Genomic DNA, 20,168 nt, shown 5'->3' on the forward strand with positions numbered 1-20,168 from the left:
TGTGGGTGGACACCTCAGAGCCCCTAGGTCTGCTGTCAAACAGATCAACCCGCCTTCTGATGGAGAAGGTGGCCCCTTGAACCCCCACCCTCTTACCTGCAAGGAGGCAAGCGCTGGGGCGTATCCAGTCACTGATTCAATTACGCACCTCATCGTAAACCCACAAAAAGGCATTCTGGTCCAATAAATCAGCTTGTCAATCTGAATAACCTAGGTCTGCTCATATATGTGCCTCACTGCGTATACATCGGTTCTCCTGGCTGTACGCGGCAGTCACCTGGGAGCTTTGAAAATCACAGTGATGGAGGGACACCTGGGTGGCTCAGTCAGTTAAGCATCTGACTTCAGCTCAGGTCATGATCTCATGGTTTTTTTCAAGCCCCACATTCGGCTCTGCACTGACAGTGTGGAGTCTGCTTGGGATATTCGCTCTCTCTGCCTCTATCATATGTTGTGTGTGTGTGTGTGTGTGTGTGTACATATATATATATATGTACACACACACACAACATATATGTAATATATTTTTATATATATTTTTTATATAGAATATTTATATATATGTGTATTTATATCTTTATATATGTATTTATTTATATATTTATATGTTTATATATAGCTTATATGTATATATTATACATTTATATATTATATACATGTTATATATGTTCATATATTATATATATGGTTACGTATACTATATGAGTGCTATATAAACATGTATGTTTTTATATATTATAAATCTTTATTTTGTACATATAGTAAAAGAAAATTACAGTGATGGAGGAGTGCCAGGGTGGCTCTGTCAGTTAAGCGTCTGACTCGATTTTGGCTCAGGTCATGATCTCCTGGTTTGCAGGATGGAGCTCCGCATCAGGCTCCACACGGTCAGTGGCGAATCCTTGCTTGGGATTCTCCCTCTCCCTCCCTTCCTCCCTCCCTCTCAAAATAAACACACACTAAAAATTAATAATAAAACAGAGTTACGGTGATGGAAAGACCCCAGTCCAGGAAGATGAAACAAGAAACTCTGGGGAAGCAGGATCTCTGCTTTGAAGAGCCTCGCGTGATCCTGAGGTACAGCTGGGTGGCAAGGCCCTGTCGTAGTACAGGCTTAGGCTTCCGCGGCAGCAGGACCGAGGGCTAACCCCCGAGCAGCGGGCAGCGAGGCTGTGCCCTTGAAGGCCACGGCCCTGGCCCCCAGAGCTGTCAGCACCCGGAGGCCTCTTCCTGCATGAATTTCTGCAAAACCCAAGACCGAACTCATTTTTTTTCTTCTTCTTCCTCCTCTTCCTCCTCCTCTTCCTCCTCCTCCTCCTCCTCCTCTTCCTCCTCTTCCTCTTCTTCTTCTTCTTTCTTCCTGCAGAACGTGACCCTGTACGGTTCTACAGGTTTTCAAAACTTCTCTTTTGACCGCATTAGGGACAACGCAACAACCATGACTTAAAGGGTCCCCCCCCCCCAAGGAGGAGTGAAAGGTGTAAATGTTTGAGGACACAAGACAAGTAACGACTAAATGCTGCTTAAGGGTGGTTATGCTTGAGCAGCATATTGATGAACAGTTAGGGAAGAAAGAACACAAGTTCCCACCTCCCACGCCTCAGAGAGCGGGCACCTCCCCAGCCGGGGACGTGGTGAGCGCCACGTGCAGTCCTGCTGTGCTCTGGCTGTTTGCTCGGATTGATCCGTCTGCCAGGATGTGGACATTAGGTAACTGGGATGTGACTTCGCCAGGAAAGGGGGGATGGTCTGTAGAAGAAACGGGAAGGATACAAGAGCCTCTGAGCGTTCGTGTGGGAAGGGACCCCCGGGGTCATGTAAGATTTAGGTTCTGAGTCGGCTCTGGTATTTTACGGGCGAGGGGACAGAGTACAAAGGGATGAAAGTGACAAGGTCAAGGCCGTTGCTCCAAGGCTAGGGTTGGCTCCGCAGGCTTCCAGAGCTCTTGTGTGCCGCATCCCGTCTCCCAGACCCTGAGTACACCCTCGTGAAGAGGCACGTCACCCCCACACGGCACACCCAGTGCACAAGCCCTCTGCCGAAGAAGAGGGGAGTCAGCAGCCGCCAGTGTGTGCTTCAGACACGTGTGTCACGAGAAACAGGTACAAGGCCCTGCTGGAAAAAGGAAATCATCATGAGATGCACCACGGGCAGGAGGCACCAGACGTCTGAAGGGCGCTAAGGAGCGGCCTAACCTTGGCGAACTAAATCCGTCAATTCCGCGCCTGCTTACGTGTGTGTAGGGAGCGGCTACTACGTGCCAGGCCGTCTGCCAAAAATACAGAAGTTCAACCACCTCTTACAGAGCCTGTGCTACGGACACAGACAACAGATTATATGTGAAATGGTGCTTAGCAATCCACAGAAGGGCAGCAAAGCTGGGAGACCAGTGGAGAAACCAGAATTTGAGGAGGTAAGCCCCGCAAGAGGACCGTGGGGAGGACGCGCCCATCCCAGGTGCGCGAGAACCAAGAGAGCTTCGGGCCGCAGGCTGCATCACCTCAGCGGAAGAAAAAGGAGTCTCGTACCATAGAGATCTGCAGCATCTTGAAAGGGAAAGGCTGAGAGGGCAAAGCCAAGCAGCACATTCTCTGGGCAAAAACCAACACAAGCCAGGCGGCAGCTGGGCCGGGCCAAAGAAGAGTGACTGGCAGCAAGAGTCACACTAGGGACCCCACGCCAGACACGGGCTTCCAGGGAAAGGTAAGGGGGAGCAGAGCCGGCCAAACCCAGTGGTGTTGGCTTCATGCATCTGGTCAAGATCAGTGGTGCGCCTGCAATGCGTCAGAAGCAAATCAAATATGGTGCTCGTTTCAGGATCGCACCCCCCCCCCCCAGTGGGTACCATGGCGGGGGGAGGCCACAGAAGACAGAAGTCCTTGCAGGACAGGCAGTGGGTATTGACAGAAAGCCTTAGGGACACAAGGGAAGTTGCTAATACCCCTAACAACCTAATTAGCCTCGGGAACCCATTACAGACTTGTCACCAGAGACTTACAGAATCCCTGTCTGAACTTCTCATGTTTCAGCAACTTCCACTCCCGAGAAAAGGCTGGCGGGAAGAAAGGGCCGCCCCTTCGCTGCGATGGCCGACTGTCCAGGGGCTGTGTTTTTACAGCCCTTGCAAGCATCCCACTCAGCGTCTCCCCGCATGTCACAAGGGGCTCATACGGCCTCGGTCTCGTGCTCATCGTTTTGCCTCAACAGACCTTCAAGTGCCAAGTCTCTACAGCCTGACAACGTGCTCCCTCAATTCGGAGGTAGTGAAAGATATCAGGACTGCTCTAAGAAGTAGAGAACTCCACACGGGACCCGAGGACATCGGGCAGCTAAGGGCCTAACCCCCGGCGACCAGCTTAGGACCAGATACAGAGAGGAGGCACCTTAAACCACCTTTCCAGCTCACGCAGTTCAGGTATTAGAGGATCCTGCAAACGGATGGCATCCAAAGCTTTGTCATGTGAGTCGTAACGATCCGATCCAAGTTCAGACTATTTAACTCCGCAACTTTTCCGATTCTCCTTCCCAAACATGGACTGGCCCAGAGGACACAGTAGATGCTGTCTTTGTAGTTTCTCCTACATTTATCCCTTCATTTCCACGCCTCCTTGGTCATCCTGGTCCAGGTCCTACACCTGGGCTTTAGCAATGGCCCTCACTGCAATTTTTACAAACAGCTCTCGTCCCTTTCCTCATCCTAACACAGGACACCTGTGTGTGTGTATATACATATATATGTATATACGCACACACACAGGTACACAGCTCATCCCCTAAAAATATCTTTTGCTCCCCACTGTTTACAAGATTAAGCCACATTGCTCAAGCCCGGTACTTAAAGCCTCCTGGCATATAGGTCTTCCTACCTCAGTCATTTTTTCCTTTCCTTTTTTTTTTTTTTTTGTCTCTCTTTTAAAAAAAAAAAAAAAAATACTAAACCCTACCATATAACCCCTCCTCTCCCCTACCCCAACCACAGGACCACCCTTCCCTGCACTTACCTAAAATCTGCCCCTTCCCTTCGTCACTTTCACACGTGGTCGTTCCAAACCGAAAGATGCCTTGCGCCTCTTGGCAACTTCCGGAGTGGACCACGCGCCCTCGTTCCAGCCACTACCAGCTCTCATCTCCAGTAGGTGATGAGCCACTCTCTGGTCCATTATGACCCACCCACCCCCTGCCACAACCCACTCCTCACAGAACTAGTATAGTGACATTTTTTTTTTTTTTAGTATTTTGAGAGAGAGAGAGAGAGCACACACATGAAAGCAGGGGAGAGACAGAGAGACAAAGGAGAGATTCCCAAGAAGGCTCCACACTATCAGCACACAGCCCGACACGGGGTTCCCTCTCACCAACCGCGAGATAATGACCTGAGCCGAAATTAAGAGTCATGTGACGCCCCTGCAAGACCCCTTCCAAAGTCACAGACCGAGCCACTCACAGCTGCCTCTGAAAACCGTCCCGGGGAAGAATATAAACAGATAAGCTCTCCCCCAACACAGCAGAACCCACAGCTCATGAAGAAACTTCAGTGGAACATTCCTTTGGAAAAAGTAAGGCCTTGTTTTAGCAAATTCATGGTCCAATTTTGTCTCAGATTTGGACATGGAGCCAGCGACCTTGCACAAGTCACTTAATACCGAGCCTTCAAAACCTCCACGGTAAAAGGGAGAAGAAAACGTCTATCATGCAGTGTAGTTCAAAGGCTTAAATGAGAAAGCTTAGAAAACAGCTTGCAGAAGGCCCAGCACACAGTATGTGCTCAATACATAATCCTGCCATCACACCTGTCTTTCCATGTACCCAGACCTCCCCATCTACATGGATTTCCCTTAAGTCACCATCTGGCCTTCTGACTCTCTGACCTCCACACCAAGCACTGTGCCCCAAAGACAGAAGCACAATAAATACTTCCTATAGGACCGGATCAATTTCTACATCTGCATTTAGGAGCATGTATGTAGGGAACCCAAGTCAGGTTCACAAAGGGCTAAACAGAGGGGAAAAATAAATCTATGGAAGGAAAGTGAATGTAAGTACTATAAGGACTTGGGAGGGAGGACACGATGATTCATAAAGACCATCACTTGGGGAAGAGCCCAGGTCTTTCTGGTCTTTCCACCCAAACTGCCTTGGCCTGCTCCAGCGCTGACCCTGAGATTCTCAATTGTGTGTCTTGATTTGATCACAATCACCTCGGGAGCTTTACTGACGTCTGACAGGGTTATAGTTCCAGGTGTGCAAGCTGTTTCGATGATTCCATACCCCATGCTCACCAGGACAAGTGTGTTCACCATCTAATCACCATGCAACTTTATCACAATATCATTGACTGTGTTTCCTCTGCCGCATTGCTCAGCTCTGACTTATTTTTTGTAACTAGAAGTTTGTACATCTTCATCCCCATCACCTGTTTCACCCACCCACCTCTACCTCCCATATGGCAATCGCCAGTTTGTTCTCTGCACTCATGAAGCTACGTGTTGTGTTCTTTTCCAGATTCCACATATAAGTGAAATCACATGGCATCTAACTCGGCACAATACCCTCTACGTCCATGTTGTCACAAATGACAAGATCTCATCCCTTTTTTATAGCTGAGTTAATATTCCATCATGTGTGTGTCCGTGTACACACACACACACACACACACAACTTCATCATCCATTCATCTTTTTGGTTTTTCTTAATTTTGAGAGAGAGAGAGAGAGAGAGAGAGCTAGCAAACAGCTAGCAGGAGAGGGGCACAGAGGAGGAGAGAGCGAATCCCCAGCAGGCTCTGCACTATCCGCACGGAGCCCAATGCAGGACTCGAACCCATGAACCAGGAGATCATGACCTGAGCCGAAATCAAGCATCGGTCGCTTACCCGACTGAAACATCCAGGCACCCCTATTCATCTTTTAAAGTTCCAAATGTGCAAAACTCCTGTTTCCAGAAACATGGAGGAGACAAACTTTTCTCTATTCCTCCTGCTAATAACCAGCAAACTCCAGCCATTATACATAAAACAAGCAGAAGAGGACTTGGAGAGATGGAAAGAAGGCCAGCCAGCCGAGGACCTCAGCACCCAAGGCACAACGTGGCACCTGGCTTCCCTGGGTTTTCCTTCTGCCTCACACATCCCAGACCAGTTGCCGGAGAAGCCAGAGACCCAGAAACGCCAGAAGACAATTTAAAAAGTCCCGGGGCACCTGGCTCAGTCAGAACAGCATGCGACCCTTGATCTCAAGGTTGTGAGTTCGAGCCCCACGTTGGGTGTACAGATTGCTAAATAATAATAAACTTAAAAGAAAAAGAAAGGTCTAAGAAGAGACTGCTTTCTCCAGCCAAAGGACCAGGACAGGGGCAGCGTCACAAGACAGACAACAGCTTTACTCCAGCCCAACGCCATACAAGAAAACCGTACCTCCCACCCTCACTCCTACCTGCGGGGTCCAGAAACCCGACTTCGGCCTTCACCAGGCTGTATGGAGACGCCTGCACCCTTACCTTCCTCCAGGGCTATCAGGGAAGGCTGAACGGAAGCTGGGCCACGGGGGTAACACAGCCTCCTCCCCTCCTTGCTGGGGGGGCAGAGGAGGCCTAGGGGAGAGTCCAGAACTTTCACCACCGCCCAGCAGTTAAAAAAGGCAGAGCATCAGGGGTGCCTGGGTGGCTCAGTCAGTTAAGCGTCCGACTTCGGCTCAGGTCATGATCTTGCAGTCTGTGACTTCGGGCCCCACATTGGGCTCTGTGCTGACAGCTCAGAGCCTGGAGCCTGCTTTGGATTCTGGGTCTCCCTCTCCCTCTGCCCCTCCCCCGCTCATGCTGTCAAAAATAAATATACATTAAAAAAAATTAAAAAAAAAAAAAGGCAGAGCGTCAGCGGAGGCCCCATAAGCGAGGCAGGTGAGGCCCTCCTGCCCGCCTCCAGTGTGGGGTCAGCCGAGGCCCAGGAGAAGACTCTAGACTTCCGCCTCCACCTGACAGTAATGAGGCAGCACTCCCCGCCAAGGACAGAGGAGCCTCGCTGAAACAGAAGATTTAATTAAGATCCAGAATCTCATAACATAATACCCAAAGCGTCCGGCTTTCAATCAATCATTCATCATTCTGGGAACCGGGAAAACCTCAACATGAATGAGAAAAGACAATCAAAAGATGCCGACACAAGAGGACAGACATATTAGAATTACCTGACAAAAAATTTTAAGGCAGCCTTCATTTAATGTGGAGACCAAAAAAAAAAAAAAAAAGTCTCAGCAAAGAAACCAAGGACATAAAAACTGCAACTCCCAGGCTACAACCCTGTACTAGCTGGATTTATTTTTTTTAATGTCCATTTATTTTCGAGACAGAGACAGAGTCTGAGCGGGGGAGGGGCAGAGAGCGTGGGAGACACAGAATCTGAAGCAGGCTCCAGGCTCCCAGCTGTCAGCACAGAGCTGGACGCGGGGCTCGAACTCATGAACCGTGAGATCATGACCTGAGCCAAAGTTGGACGCTTAACCGACTGAGCCACCCAGGCGCTCCTGTATGAGCTGGATTTAAATCGCTGGGAGCCCCCAGTCATCAGTCTTTTTTTTTTTTTTTTTCCTTCTTCACCTCCCCAGTGAGCGACGATGTTTCAGACCCAGGGCGTCTGTCAGCATTGCCTGGGAAACATGATCAAGACAGAGGTCAGGCCCTCTCACTACTTCAACAAGCCTGGGCCTCCGTATTTTTATTCGTTTCCAGATGATTCCGAGAGACGCCAAAGTTTGAGAACAGCTGCTTTCACTAATCAAAGGAATCTGCAGGTGATTCTCCTCATTGAAAGACGCTGCAAAATTCTGGGCCTGGAGGAGGACAGAGTCGCATGTCAATAACCTTGAGTCCAGAAGTAGTTTCCATCACACTTTGGGTACGGGCGCCCGGGACATAACGCGCTTCACCTGGGCGGCCACATTGAAAAAGCGAAAATCCAGGGGCGCCTGGGTGGCTCAGTGGGTTAAGCGTCCGACTTTGGCTCAGGGCATGATCTCAGTCCATGGGTTTGAGCCCCGCTGACAGCTCAGAGCCTGGAGCCTGCTTCGGATTCTGTGTCTCCCTCTCTCTCTGCCCCTCCCCTGCTCATGCTCTGTCTCTCTCAGTCTCAAAAAATAAATAACAACATTAAAAAAAAATTTTTTTTTTTAATAAAAGAAAATCCACGCACAGCGAGGGCCGGTTTGCAAAGAGAGCTACAGCCCAGGTCCAGGTTGTGTGTGTTTATGTGGAAATAGCACAGGAGTGAGAGATTATGTTACCTGTCACTTGGCCCCTGGGAGACATTCATCTTCCTCTTGGCAGAAAAAGAAATGCTTCCACATGAGCGCCTCTCCCCATCCAAAGAGACCAAAACAAAAAGGGAAGAGTTTATAATCAAGAGAGAACAAAAAGACACAACTCAGGGGCTTCTCTGTTGTGCACGGAGATTTCCAAGCCAGGGCAACAGCAGCTCCCAGGCTGAAGTTTTCCAGCATTTGTAGTCTCCTGGGCGGGGGTGGGGGGGCCTCAGAAATGCAGGAAAAGGCAGGGAAGGGGGCGTGGAAGTTGCTGGGAGGAAGAGGTGTGGTAAGGGGGGTGGGGGGGAGAGGAACCCATCGCTAGACAGGAAGTGCGTGGCAAGAGCCCAGCAAATAACACCCCTCTCCAGGAAGGAAGGGCCCCCAAAGCTCCTCTCCCCTCAACTGCTATCCCTCTCACTAATGCCTCATGTCCCTGTCTAGAGCTCAGCCACACGGCCCACAAGAGCAGTCTCGGCAGGTGGCCCATCGCCTGCTGGCACACAGCAGACCAGTCCCTGGGCCACAGGCAAGAAGACCACCACCTTTAATGACCATTTGCCCATTCAATCTAACCTAGAAAGATGTGCCTCAGTTTCCTCATCTGCAAAACGGGTACAATAGCACCTACTCTCACGGGCCGCCGTAAAGATTAAGTTAGTTAACATACGTAAAAGGCTGAGAGGGGCGCCTGGCTGGCTCGGGAGCGCGTGTGACTCTCGATCACGGGGTTGTGAGTTCGAATCTCACACTGGGTGTAGAGATTACTTCACAAGAAAAACTTTAAAAGCTAAAAATAAATAAAACGCTGAGAACCAAGGGTAGAAGGTGGTAGTTGACAAATATTAGCTCTTGGTATTTTGAGAGATATGCAGAGATGCCTTGGGCCAAACTGCCTGGCTTTGACTGGAAGGTCTGTCCATTACTAACTACGGACCTTGAGCAAGTTACTCTGTCTCTCTCTGCCTCGTCTTCCCCATCTGTAAAAGTCGGCGAGAGAACCTTAATTCAGGCAGCTGTTGAGAGGATTAACCATTTCACAGAATGTGAACAGTGCCTGGAACCCAGTAAGTGCTTTTAACGTGATAATGGCAATTCTGTTAGCTTTCTCTGATGCGGACCATACGAGGCTGAGGTAGGGGGAACCTCCCCTTGGCCCTCGAGCAGCTCATAGCCCAGATCAGGAGATGAGAAATGCACAGCCAGAGCCAGCAGGGAACAGCACCCAGAATACAGAACATGGGACAATTCTGCAAGCACACACTTCCCACCCACGTGCTCACACACGGGCTAAGGGAGCTCAGACTCTTCTGCACACAGGGTGCACTGGGTGGCAAGTGCCCCCTTCCTGGACACCCCTTAGTAGGGAGTCCCAGGTTCCCTCACCTCTCAGGGCCGATCATTTTACCAGGTCTCCTGGAAAGCACTGTAGCCTCTAGAGTATGTGGGGGAGAAGCCACGGCCCTCAGTTCTCATGGGTGGACCACAAGGGTGTAAGACACACAAGTCTCCGGGAAGCGCTGCACCAAACCACCCGCCTTGCCCGCAGCGGGAGAGGCGTAGGGGTCTGAAGCGTTCCGACACTCTGGGCACGGAACTTGCTGGAAGTGCCATTGTAAGTAACTTTTAAACCAGCTGCTCTGGTGCTTAAAAGGAAACATGATGCTGAATAGAAAAATTGCAAAGGGAAATGTAAGCATCACAAGATATTAATTAATCCCATGATGCAAGATTCCTTCTGCTTAAAGAAATATTTATCCAAGAAATTTCAGAGAGAGACAGGGCAGACAGACAGCACACCGTACTTAACGAGATTCTGTGGTTTTTAATCCTAACGAGGCTCACGGTCTGGAACAAATGGGATGGGGGCATGCCCCAGGAGCTAGTTAACCCATCTTTATTCCCTCCCAAGGAGGCTGACAGCTATTTTAAGCCCACCAAGTAGTCACGCTGCCTGAGTTGCAACTTTGAGAAGCACTCTGGCCGACTCGGCTGGATCTTTACCCCGTGTGCAGAACGGGGATAGTGCACCAGGAGGCCTCTGATTTATCAGAGAAATGAATCTGCTAACTCCACAGATTACAACCAGATGAAACACACATGAAATTTAAGGTGCAGTTTGTCGGATGAAGTAACAATAAAAATAGCAGCCGGGCCTGGGCCGGGCACAGCACCAGGCGTTTCCACGTGTAACTCACTTCCACGTGTAACTCATTTACTCGTGAACCCCAGAAGGTACGTATTCGTACCTCTTTGTTCAGACCAGGGTACCACAGGAGAGAGGCTAAGTAACTCCCACGGGGTCACGCAGCAAGACAGGGCCAGGATCTGAACCCAAAGACAGTCTGGTTCCGGAATCCATGCCATGCCACACGTCAACCAAATTCATGTCACCAAACTTACCAAAGAGCAAGTTAAAGGAAACAAAACAGTGAATGAGGGGGGAAAGGTGTCGATTCGTCAATGAGAACACAACAGGCTGCAAATATGTTTTTTTACTAATAAATGGCAATTAGGTATTCCTGAAACTGGCCATATGTTCTGTAATCAAAGATTCTAATTCCACCGCACGCCCATCACAGGAATTCCATTTAATGCAGGAAAAAAATGCTTACTCGGCACTTCCCCTGGGAGGAAAAGCCGCTCTGTGAGGTGGGAGTACGGATGCGTCCTGGGAGGCCGGGGAGGCCCTGAGGTCCCCAGGGACCCAGGCAAAAAGCACGGGAACTGTGCTTGAGAGGGGACTGGAGCCAGCTGAGGCAAATGCATTTCTTGGGCTCACAGCAGGGCCCTCCTGGCAGTCCTCGTAGTGAACATCCCAGGAATCATGTTCCTTCCCTCCAAATGCACATTCTATACGCAAGTTGCTGCCTGAGCACGGCAGAAGGTACAGGCATTGGGGGGGCAGAGTGACAGGGCCCCCGATGACGACATGCGGAGAAAAAAATCAGAGTAAGCAGCCCAGCACCACCGTGGGGTCTGGTCAGTCCCTTCCACACAGAGGAGGGGCTGGTAACATCCACCCCACCAAGTGACACTGGGTGGGACGTGACAAGGGGGCCTAGGGAACAGGGTGTGCTCTGATTGGGTCAGAGCGCAGGGTGATAAAGGGAATTATTCAGAAACAGAGAGCGCTGACTATCATGCTAAGAATCGGGACCTAATATAGTAGGCCTAGGAACTCACTGTGTTTTGGAGGAGGAGGGACAACATAATTATACTTCGGGAAAATTACCAGAGCACAAGTTTATAGGATCAAGTGGAAGCCTCCAGAAAGTTACTCAAACAGTCCGGGGAGAGGCGGTGAGAGTGTGAACCGGCCAGAGGTGGGAAAGGATGGAATGGGCAGAGGTGCGTGGATGGAGGTCACGGAGAAGATTCTAGAACACGGCAACTGACTTCATGTGGAGGCTAGCGGAGAGAATAGCCTGGCCACGGTAGGGACCCAGTGAACAGCCAGTGAGTTTCGGCTGTTATATGAAAGGGTCCAGGCAGTGCTCCCAAGTATCAGGCCTGGGTACCCGAGAGCATGCTGGGGTCGCTAACCAAAGTCCCAAGTCAGAGAGGTTTGCTATCCAGCTTGTTGAGGGGAAGGAGCCAGCAACCTGTTCCTCGGTGCAGAGACCACGAGCAGGAAACAGAAAATGAAGGTCCGGACTCTGGACTGGAGTTAGGGGTCCAGGAGCCAACCCGCACAGCAATCAAGCCCTCACACAAGAGGTCCAAGGGAGGAGAAAGAGCAGCCAGCAAAGAGGAGATTCTGCTCAGAGAGCAGACCACGGAGGACGGGCTGAGCAGGAAGAAAACTCAGGAAGCACAAAGACAGAAAAGGGTAACAGTAGGACAATTTCTTTTTTTTTTTTTTTTTAAGTTTATTTATTTTGAGAGAGCAAGTGGGGAGGGGCAGAGAGAGAGGGAGAGAGAGAGAGAATCCCAAGCAGGCTCCTACACCCAGCATGGAGCCCGATGTAGGGCTTGATCTCCCCACTCTGGGATCGTGACCTGAGCCAGAATCAAGAGTCAGACGCTCAACGAACAGAGCCACCCAGCCACCCCGCAACTCAGTAACTTTTTTTAAAAGGACAACCCAAAAAATGGGTAAAGGATCTGAACAGACGTTTCTCCAAAGAAGATATATAAATGCCAAATAAACGCGTGTTCTATATCATTATTCATCAGGGAGATGCAACTCAAAGCCACAAGGAGATAGCGCCTCACACCCACTAGGATGGCTAGAATCAAAAAGTCAGACAATTACAAGTGTCGGTGAGGATGTAAAGAAACCAAAACCCTGCTGGTGGCCAAGGTGCAGCCATGCTGGAAACCACCTGGCAGTTCCACAAATGGTTAAACCTGGCTACTACGATATCTAGCAATTCCACTCCTACTTATCTACCCACAAAAAATGAAGCCATACCTCCCTACAGAAACATGTACACCAGTGTTTACAGAAGCAGTATTCACAGTAGCTAGAGCATAAACAACCTTGGCTCAGTCAGTTAAGCGTCCGACTCTCAATTTCGGCTCAGGTCATGATCTCGCGTTTTGTGGGTTCGCCCCACGATGGGCTCTGCGCTGACAGCACGGAGCCAGCTGGGAATTCTCGGTCTCTCTCTCAAAATAAATACGCTTAAAAAAAAATAAACAACCTTAATGTCCGTCGATGGATGAGTGGATAAACAAATTGTGGTATGTCCACACAATGGAATATTATGCAGCCATAAGAAGGAATGAGGCTTTGACACAGGCAGTATGGACTGAAAATACTATGCTAAGTTAAAGATGCCAGTCATGCGCACATGTGCACACACATAAATCATACTTTATGATCCCACTGATACAAAATGTCCTTTCTAGAGACAGAAAGTAGATTAATGATTGCTTAGGGCTGGGATGGATGGAGGGGTAGGGGGATTATAACCAGAGGGTATATAGGTTCCTTTTCTGTTCTTTTGTTTGTTTATTCTTTTTTTTTTTTTTTTTTTTTTGGAGAAAGAGAAAGATGGAGTGCAAGCAGGGGAGGGGCAGAGAGAGCGGGAGACCTAGAATCTGAAGAGGCTCCAAGCTCTGAGCTGTCAGCACAGAGCCCGATGCAGGGCTCGACCTCACAAACTGTGAGATCATGTCCTGAGCCGAAGTCGAACGCTCAACCGACTGAGCCACCCAGGAGCCCCCAGAGGTTTCTTTTTGAGGTGATGAAAATATTCTAAAATTGACTACAGTGATGGTTACACGTATCTGGAATATACTAAAAACCACTTAATTGTCTATTTTAAGTTAGTGAATTGTGTGGTGTGTGAATTATGTCTCCATAAAGCTATCAGAAAGCAGGGGGAAAGGAAGCTCACTTTCCAAAAAGAGGAAGGAAGAAGGACGGCGAGGTCACTGAGGAGCTAAAAGCAGCCTTGAGGCAATGAGGCTGTGAGGAGGCAGATAATTATAGTCAAAGAAAGCATTCTGAAAGTTTGAGTTCTTGGAAGTAGCAGCATTATGAGTAAGCGATAATAAACAGTGCGCCTGATTAGGGTCTTGGAGGTAATGACTGTGGCAAAGGTCAAATTCCGTGTGGCTGCACGATTCGCATCACTAAAACAACTGGGACGTTTGGGGCCAAGGAGACCAGACCGAAAGGCATCAATTCATGAAATGTATGGCCAGGTAGATAGAAATAGACTTGCCCATCAGATCCCCAACGCCAGCTGTGGAAAAACACCCTGGGACACCTTGACGCATAAAAAAAAAAAAAAAAAAAAAGGCATCATTTCAGAGCAGCGCTGTATCTTTGAGACTTACTGCCCCCCAAAAGTGGTCGGAGAAGGTAACAACAGGAGGGGCGCCCGGCTGCCTCCATCCGTAGAGCATGGGACTCCTGATCTTGGGGCAGTGAGTTCAAGCCCCATCTTGGAGGTCAACTCGGTTTAAAATAAATTGATAAATAACAATCAGTTTGAAAGCATCTGGACAAATACACAAGAAGGTGAAATAAACCATGATGCTATCCGTGTATACAGCAGGCCCTGCATCTGGATCCCCACTGGTCCAGAACCCTAGAAAAACATGACCCTGGAGGCAGAGTTCACACACCCAGGATATAGTGAAGTCGATGGGAGCCTTTACCACGCTGCAGGCTCAAGTGTGAGTCAGAACACCCCTTTTATGGCGAGCCAATAACGTTATGTCCTAATCTGGAAGCCCTCCCAACAGCATGCTGTTCAGGGTTACCGGCATCTCTAAAATCCGCATCATGGAAAACACCAGCCAGTGAAGCCATTTAGCAAGGAGGGAAGGAAACAGGGCCACAGAATTGAGTTCAGTTTTGACCAAGAGCTCCCAAACTGCAAAATCACTCCGCAGGGTGACGATATATACTTACTGCTTTCAGACTTTCTACAACTGGACATTTCTTGCACTTGACAAAGGATTTATTATTGCTGGCTATGTAGGTTCCTGATGCTGGGGAAGGGGGCTATACACAGAAGCAGGAGACAAGGTCCTCAACACTCAGAACACTGGAGAAGGTGTATGCAGAGGGAAAAGAACACAAAATTTTGTGGCAGACCATGACCCAAAGACAGCTTCAGCAATCTCTCCCGCCCCATGGGCACCCCTGTGATGTGACCTTAATACCCACCCCCAAGAATGAAGTCCATTTCTTCCCTTGAATGTGAGCCAGCCTATGGCCTGATTTGACCAACAGAATACAAAAACGACCCTCTGTAACTTTGGAGGCCCATCCCTAAGAGCTTCTACCTTCCCTGCTTGGAACACTCTCTCTTAGAAGCCAGCTGCCAAATACAAGCACCATCAGGCTGTGAGGACATCCAAGCTACCCACTGGAGAGAACCATCACGTGGAGGACCAGCCATGTGAGTGATACCTTCTAGGACCTTCCAGCCCAGCCCAGCCATGAAGCCAAATGAGTGAGCCAGTCAACATAAGAACGGCCCAGCCAAGTCCTGCCTGAAGTCCTGGCCCACGAATCATGAGCCAATTAAACAGATACTGTTTTAAGCCACTGAGTTTTCAGGTAGTTTGTCAAGTGGCAACAGATTCCTGAAACTAACTTGAAGCCAGGAAACTAGGCCAGAGTCCTGGTTCCCGTTCGCATCTAGCCAGGTGACCCTGGGTCAATGACTTCCCCCTGGACTGCAATTTCCTCATCTGTAAAATGAGAAGGTTGCTGCAGGTGCACTAAAGTGCTAACCAGTTGTGACAACGGGCGAGGCCATCAGTGCTGTGGATCTAGAGGGGCAACTACTTCAGCATCAGAAGGAACCATGGACCAGGAGACAAAAGTCCTGGATGGTTAACAGAGGGGACAGCTACATGGCTCATAGTAAGTGCTCACTAAATACCAGCTCTAATCATATTGTCTTAGCAGTTCTGTGACTATAGACAAGTTAATCCCTCTGAACCCCAATTTTTTTTTCATTTGAGAAATGGAGATAAAAACCAATGTTTCTGTTTCTACATGAAGAAAACTCTTTGTATGGGAAAGTCCCACGTAAATCAAAAATCACCTACAAATGGAAGCCATAACTATGTTAGTAATGCTTGTATTGTTCTTTGTGCCAAAACCATTAGCAGTCTCCTCCTCGCCCAGCAAGGGGAGAGAGTCAGGAGATGGCACTGGCCACCAGGAAGACACCCCGGGAAAGGGAGAGGCCGGTCCAGAAGGGCCATACAAAGCGAGTGAGATTTTTACCACCCACCCACCAGCAATGATCAATGGGCGAGGCACCCATGCTGAACACGGAACGCAGGTGATCCCTCAGGAGCCACTACCAGGCCATGGGGACATCTGAAAACAGCCCAGCATTAAAAATTTAAGTAATTCCTACATCAGAGTCCAAGAGGCCAGCAGCCTGAGGATGCCCCACCTGTGAGCTGTGAATGAGGCCACTGCCCGGCATAGAGTGAACACTCCATAAAAATGACTAAATAAGCACTACCTTTGGGAGTCTGAAGCCAAAGTTCCCAGGTTGAAATGCTGGCTTTGCCATCCACAGCTGTGTGCACCAAAGCAGGCAACAACCTCCCTGAGCCTAGATCCTCATTCATAAGACATGAGGAGACCCACCTCTAGGGAAGGGGTAAGAATTACACGATTCCGCTTAATAATGCACGATGTTGTTTGTAAGTGCCCAGACCCTCTGACTCCCAGACGCCCTTCAACCCCAGCCGCAACCTTTCAAGTCTCTGCAGAACCCTGAAAATGAGCGGCATCCATCCAAACAGTCACTTCACCCAGTGTTGATTCTGAAAAGCTGCCAGCCCTTGGGACAGAAAGGCATGGGCTCATTTTCCAAGGGTATCTGACAAGGCAGCAAGAATACATTTACATTTTACAGCCTGTGATTTTCCAAAACAAGAGACGAATGTGGTGTGGATTTAACTCTGAAATCCCAGGGACCACGCAGGCCCACAGACACTGCTCTGGTGGGAGGCGGAAACCAACCAGAGGCGGCGCTAGCCCACGGGACAGAAAAGCTTCCGCTTCCACCTCTACTCAGGTCTAGACTGAGGGGGTCTGACGGTACTGGCGTCCAGCGTCAATTACAAAGGGCTGGGGGTTAAGACCCAGCTCTGAGCCCCGCCCTCGCTCCTCTACCTTGCAGAACTCAGAGCAGGCCTCCTTGGTCCCCTAGGTCTCAGGTCCGCATTGGGAACACCGCCTGGACCAACTGTGAAACCCCCTCTAATCAAGCACCACTGCGTGTGAACCCAGGGAAGTTACTAACGATCGGCACTATGTCATGCAGCCCCCCAGGCGTTCGCTTAGGAAAAAAAAAAACTGCATATGGGGAAAGTGAAGGTAAAGATCCAGCAAGCTGGAGGCCAGCCTCAAGCCCCATGCTTCTCAAAGTCTGGTCCCAGTCACTTGCATTAAATCACCTGGAATGCTCATTAAAGGTACACAGTCCCAGGCTCCCCAACTCCCCAGATGTAGCAAATTAGACTGGGGGGGGGGGGTGGCAAGAATCAGACTTTTCAGTCCCCTCACCTGGTGATTCTTACGCATACCGGGTTCTGAGACCCAGTTGGGACCAAAGGCAGAGACTGAGAAAAGAATAAAAGGGATTTATTTTATGTACTTGTTTATTTATGTTGCATAAAAAGGTTTTTAGAACACTTTAATTCTGATCCCCGTTCTTGCCCTCATTCTTGTGGAGCACTGGTGAGCCACACAAGGCGAAGCCAATTCCCCAGTTTCAGTACATCCAAGAAACCTGAGTGATGACCGTGATGAAAATTTCGTACTTTAACATGAAAAACTTGCTCACCAAAGCAACAGGCCTCGACAAAAATTAACCCAAACACCCCATCTTAGACCAACCAGGTCTATTCCGGGAGAAGCAAGATAAGATCTCGGCCACAGCCCCACTCTGGTCCCAGCCATACCCAGCAGTTCAGCTGTGCAACCCACGCAGGGTTTGACAGGGGGTGGGGGGTTGGGGGGCAGGGGGTGTCCTAGCGCTAGCAAATATGGCTGAGAGAAGGTTATTCGGGGGGATTAAAAAAAAAAAAAAGGTTAAGATTCACCAAGTCACACATCTCCAGGAGAAGGAAAAAAATCTAAAGATAACTGACTGCATGGGGCGCCTATCAGACACTCCAAAGATGTTTCACAAATTGAAGGAAAAAGCCACCTGACAGAGTCATCCTTGCCGGAAATCACACCCTGCATCCACGAAGTCATCAAGGAAAAAAAGGGAACGAAGAGTAAAACTGCCTCCACATCGGAAGTACTGTCTTTTCAAAACCAGCAAGAACCTAAAAAAACAACCCACTCGGAGGGGCAGTACTTTCCGTCACTTATCAGTGACAGGCACACTGAGAAACCCTGGACCTTTGGGGGCGAGCGGCATAAAGAAAGAGCAGAAGCACTCTTCCCAAGTGATGGGCAGCGGGAGCCCCAGCTGGGATCGCAGAAACCAGACCGCCTCACCCCGGGGAAGTGCATCCCAGGGGGCCAGCCTTTATCCCGCACCTACTGGTCCAGTCCCGAGGCTCGCGCCCCGCCCCCTCCCCGAAGGACGGACCTGCTGGGGCTCCGGCCTCGGCCCTGAAAATTCCAGTCATCCCCGCTAAATTCTTGAGCAGCGGTTCCCTGCTGGCTGCTGAAACTTAACATTACGCCACAAAACTAGCAAATGGGCAGCTTTCACCCCTCCCCCCTTCAATGACTGGCACTTGCAAAGGAGTCGTGGCAAATCAAGCATTTAAAGAAGTGACTGACACTTGGGCCCGGTTACCTGGAATTAAAAACAAAACAAACAAACAAAAAAAAAAACCCACTCCGGTATTATTTTCCTCGATCAGGAAGCAGGCATTCCCCCTTTAAAAGACCTTCCTGAAAACACCTCTCCCAAGGGATCCCAGCAGGTAAATAACACCAGAGCTTCCCTAAAGCGATTCTAAAGAACCAGGGGACCTGGCTGCGCTCCCCCGCCGGCTTCTCCTCCGCGGAAGGAGGGATCGGCAAGTCGAGCAGTCCCGGGAGGTGAGGACGGGGGAGTCTGCAGGTGGGAGGAGGGGGCGAAGCCATACCGCCCAAACTTCGCAGCTGCTCTGTAGCAGTTCTGGGCAGGAGCCCGGGGAATTCAGTCCCGAGAAGGGAAGTCACCTCCCTAACATTAAGGCCCGCCGCCAGCCCCGCGTCCGCTCGGACGTGCCCCCTCCCGGGCAGCGCCCCCTCCCCCCCGGGACCCCTCACCTTGGCCTCGAAGCAGATGCCGTGCTGGAAGGCGTCTTCGTTGTGCAAGGGGATCCGCAGGTCGTGCCCATCGTCCACAAGGTTGTACTTGGTTTTGCTGGGCATGGTGACCCGCGGTGGACCGGCTCCTCCAGAGGCGGCAGCGGGAAGGGGCCGGCCAGACCGGGCAGGGGAGCGGAGGGGAGGGGCGCGCGGCGGCCGCGGGAGCCGGGACCCGAGCGGCGCCGAGGGCCGGGCGGCAGCGGGCGGCGCGGCTGCGGGCGGCGCTGTGGCCGCGCGATTTCTGCGGGCGAGGAGGGCGGCGGCGGCGGCGGGAGCGGGCGGGAGGCGGCGGGCCGGGGGAGGGGAGCGGTGGGCGCGCGGCCCGAAGCGGGACCCGGCGCGGCGGCTGCCCCGGACGAGGAAGAAAAGGCGGTGGCGGCGGCGGCGGTGGCGGCGGAGCGGGGTGCCTGTCACGGAGACGCCGGATCGGCCGCCAGCGAGCGGCTCCTCCTGCGGGGCGGGCCCGGGCCGGCTCCTCCCGCGGGCGCCCAGGCCCCGCCCCGCGCCCGCCCCGCGCCCGCCCCGCGCCGCCCGCCCGCCGAGCAGGTGAAAGTCCTCGGGAGCGCCGCGCCCGCCCTGCCCGGCCCGCGAGCCCTGCGGCCCGGCCCGCGAGCTGCGTGCGCCCTGCTCCCGAGCGCGCTGCTGTTTTTACGGTCACGTTCGGGGCCGGGCTGCTGAGGGTTAGACGCGGTAGCAGCGCCTGGGATGTTTTGTTTTTGTTTTTTGGAGGGGGGGAGGGGCGGTGTTTACGGTCGTGTGTTTATGTTCTACCAGGAAGGCCCCAGTCCTGGCCCAGATCTGTGCAAATCGTGAATTCGGAGCGTTCCCTTTCCCTGGAGAATCAAGACTGTGCTCACTGGGGGCCCATCGCAGGCGCCTTTTCTTCCTTTGAGCGGTGATTTGTGACTTCTGTCATACAGGCTTGGGGGCGGGGGGAGTGCCTTTTAGAATGGTTGTAATATTAAAAAGCCATCAGCCCGTGGAAATGGGGTAGGCCAAAAAAGGAATACTAAAGACAAGAGAATCCTCAATGTTTTTATTTTTCTTAATTAAACCTTCTGTAACTGGGTATGGATAAGGTGAACTTCCAAGTTCTTTAAAAAAAAAAAAAAACATTT

At 50.8% G+C, this 20,168-nt stretch overlaps 1 protein-coding gene across 6 annotated transcripts in view; it reads right to left on the bottom strand.

The window, feature by feature from the left end:
* Nucleotides 1–19,455, bottom strand: part of LOC131496055 (carboxyl-terminal PDZ ligand of neuronal nitric oxide synthase protein) — a 285,001-nt gene extending 265,546 nt beyond the window's left edge. For 2 of the 6 annotated variants that reach the window (XM_058701203.1, XM_058701202.1), the window contains exon 1: nucleotides 19,009–19,453. In XM_058701203.1, the coding sequence (XP_058557186.1) occupies nucleotides 19,009–19,113 (105 nt within the window). In that variant the 5' untranslated portion in view covers nucleotides 19,114–19,453. Of the gene's footprint in view, nucleotides 1–19,008 lie in introns of all 6 variants that reach the window. The other 4 variants (XM_058701200.1, XM_058701199.1, XM_058701210.1 and 1 more) reach the window with 3 other exon arrangements.
* Nucleotides 19,456–20,168: the final 713 nt, after the last annotated feature.

This window comes from Neofelis nebulosa, chromosome 15 (assembly GCF_028018385.1).
Source record: "Neofelis nebulosa isolate mNeoNeb1 chromosome 15, mNeoNeb1.pri, whole genome shotgun sequence".
Lineage (NCBI taxonomy): Eukaryota > Metazoa > Chordata > Mammalia > Carnivora > Felidae > Neofelis > Neofelis nebulosa.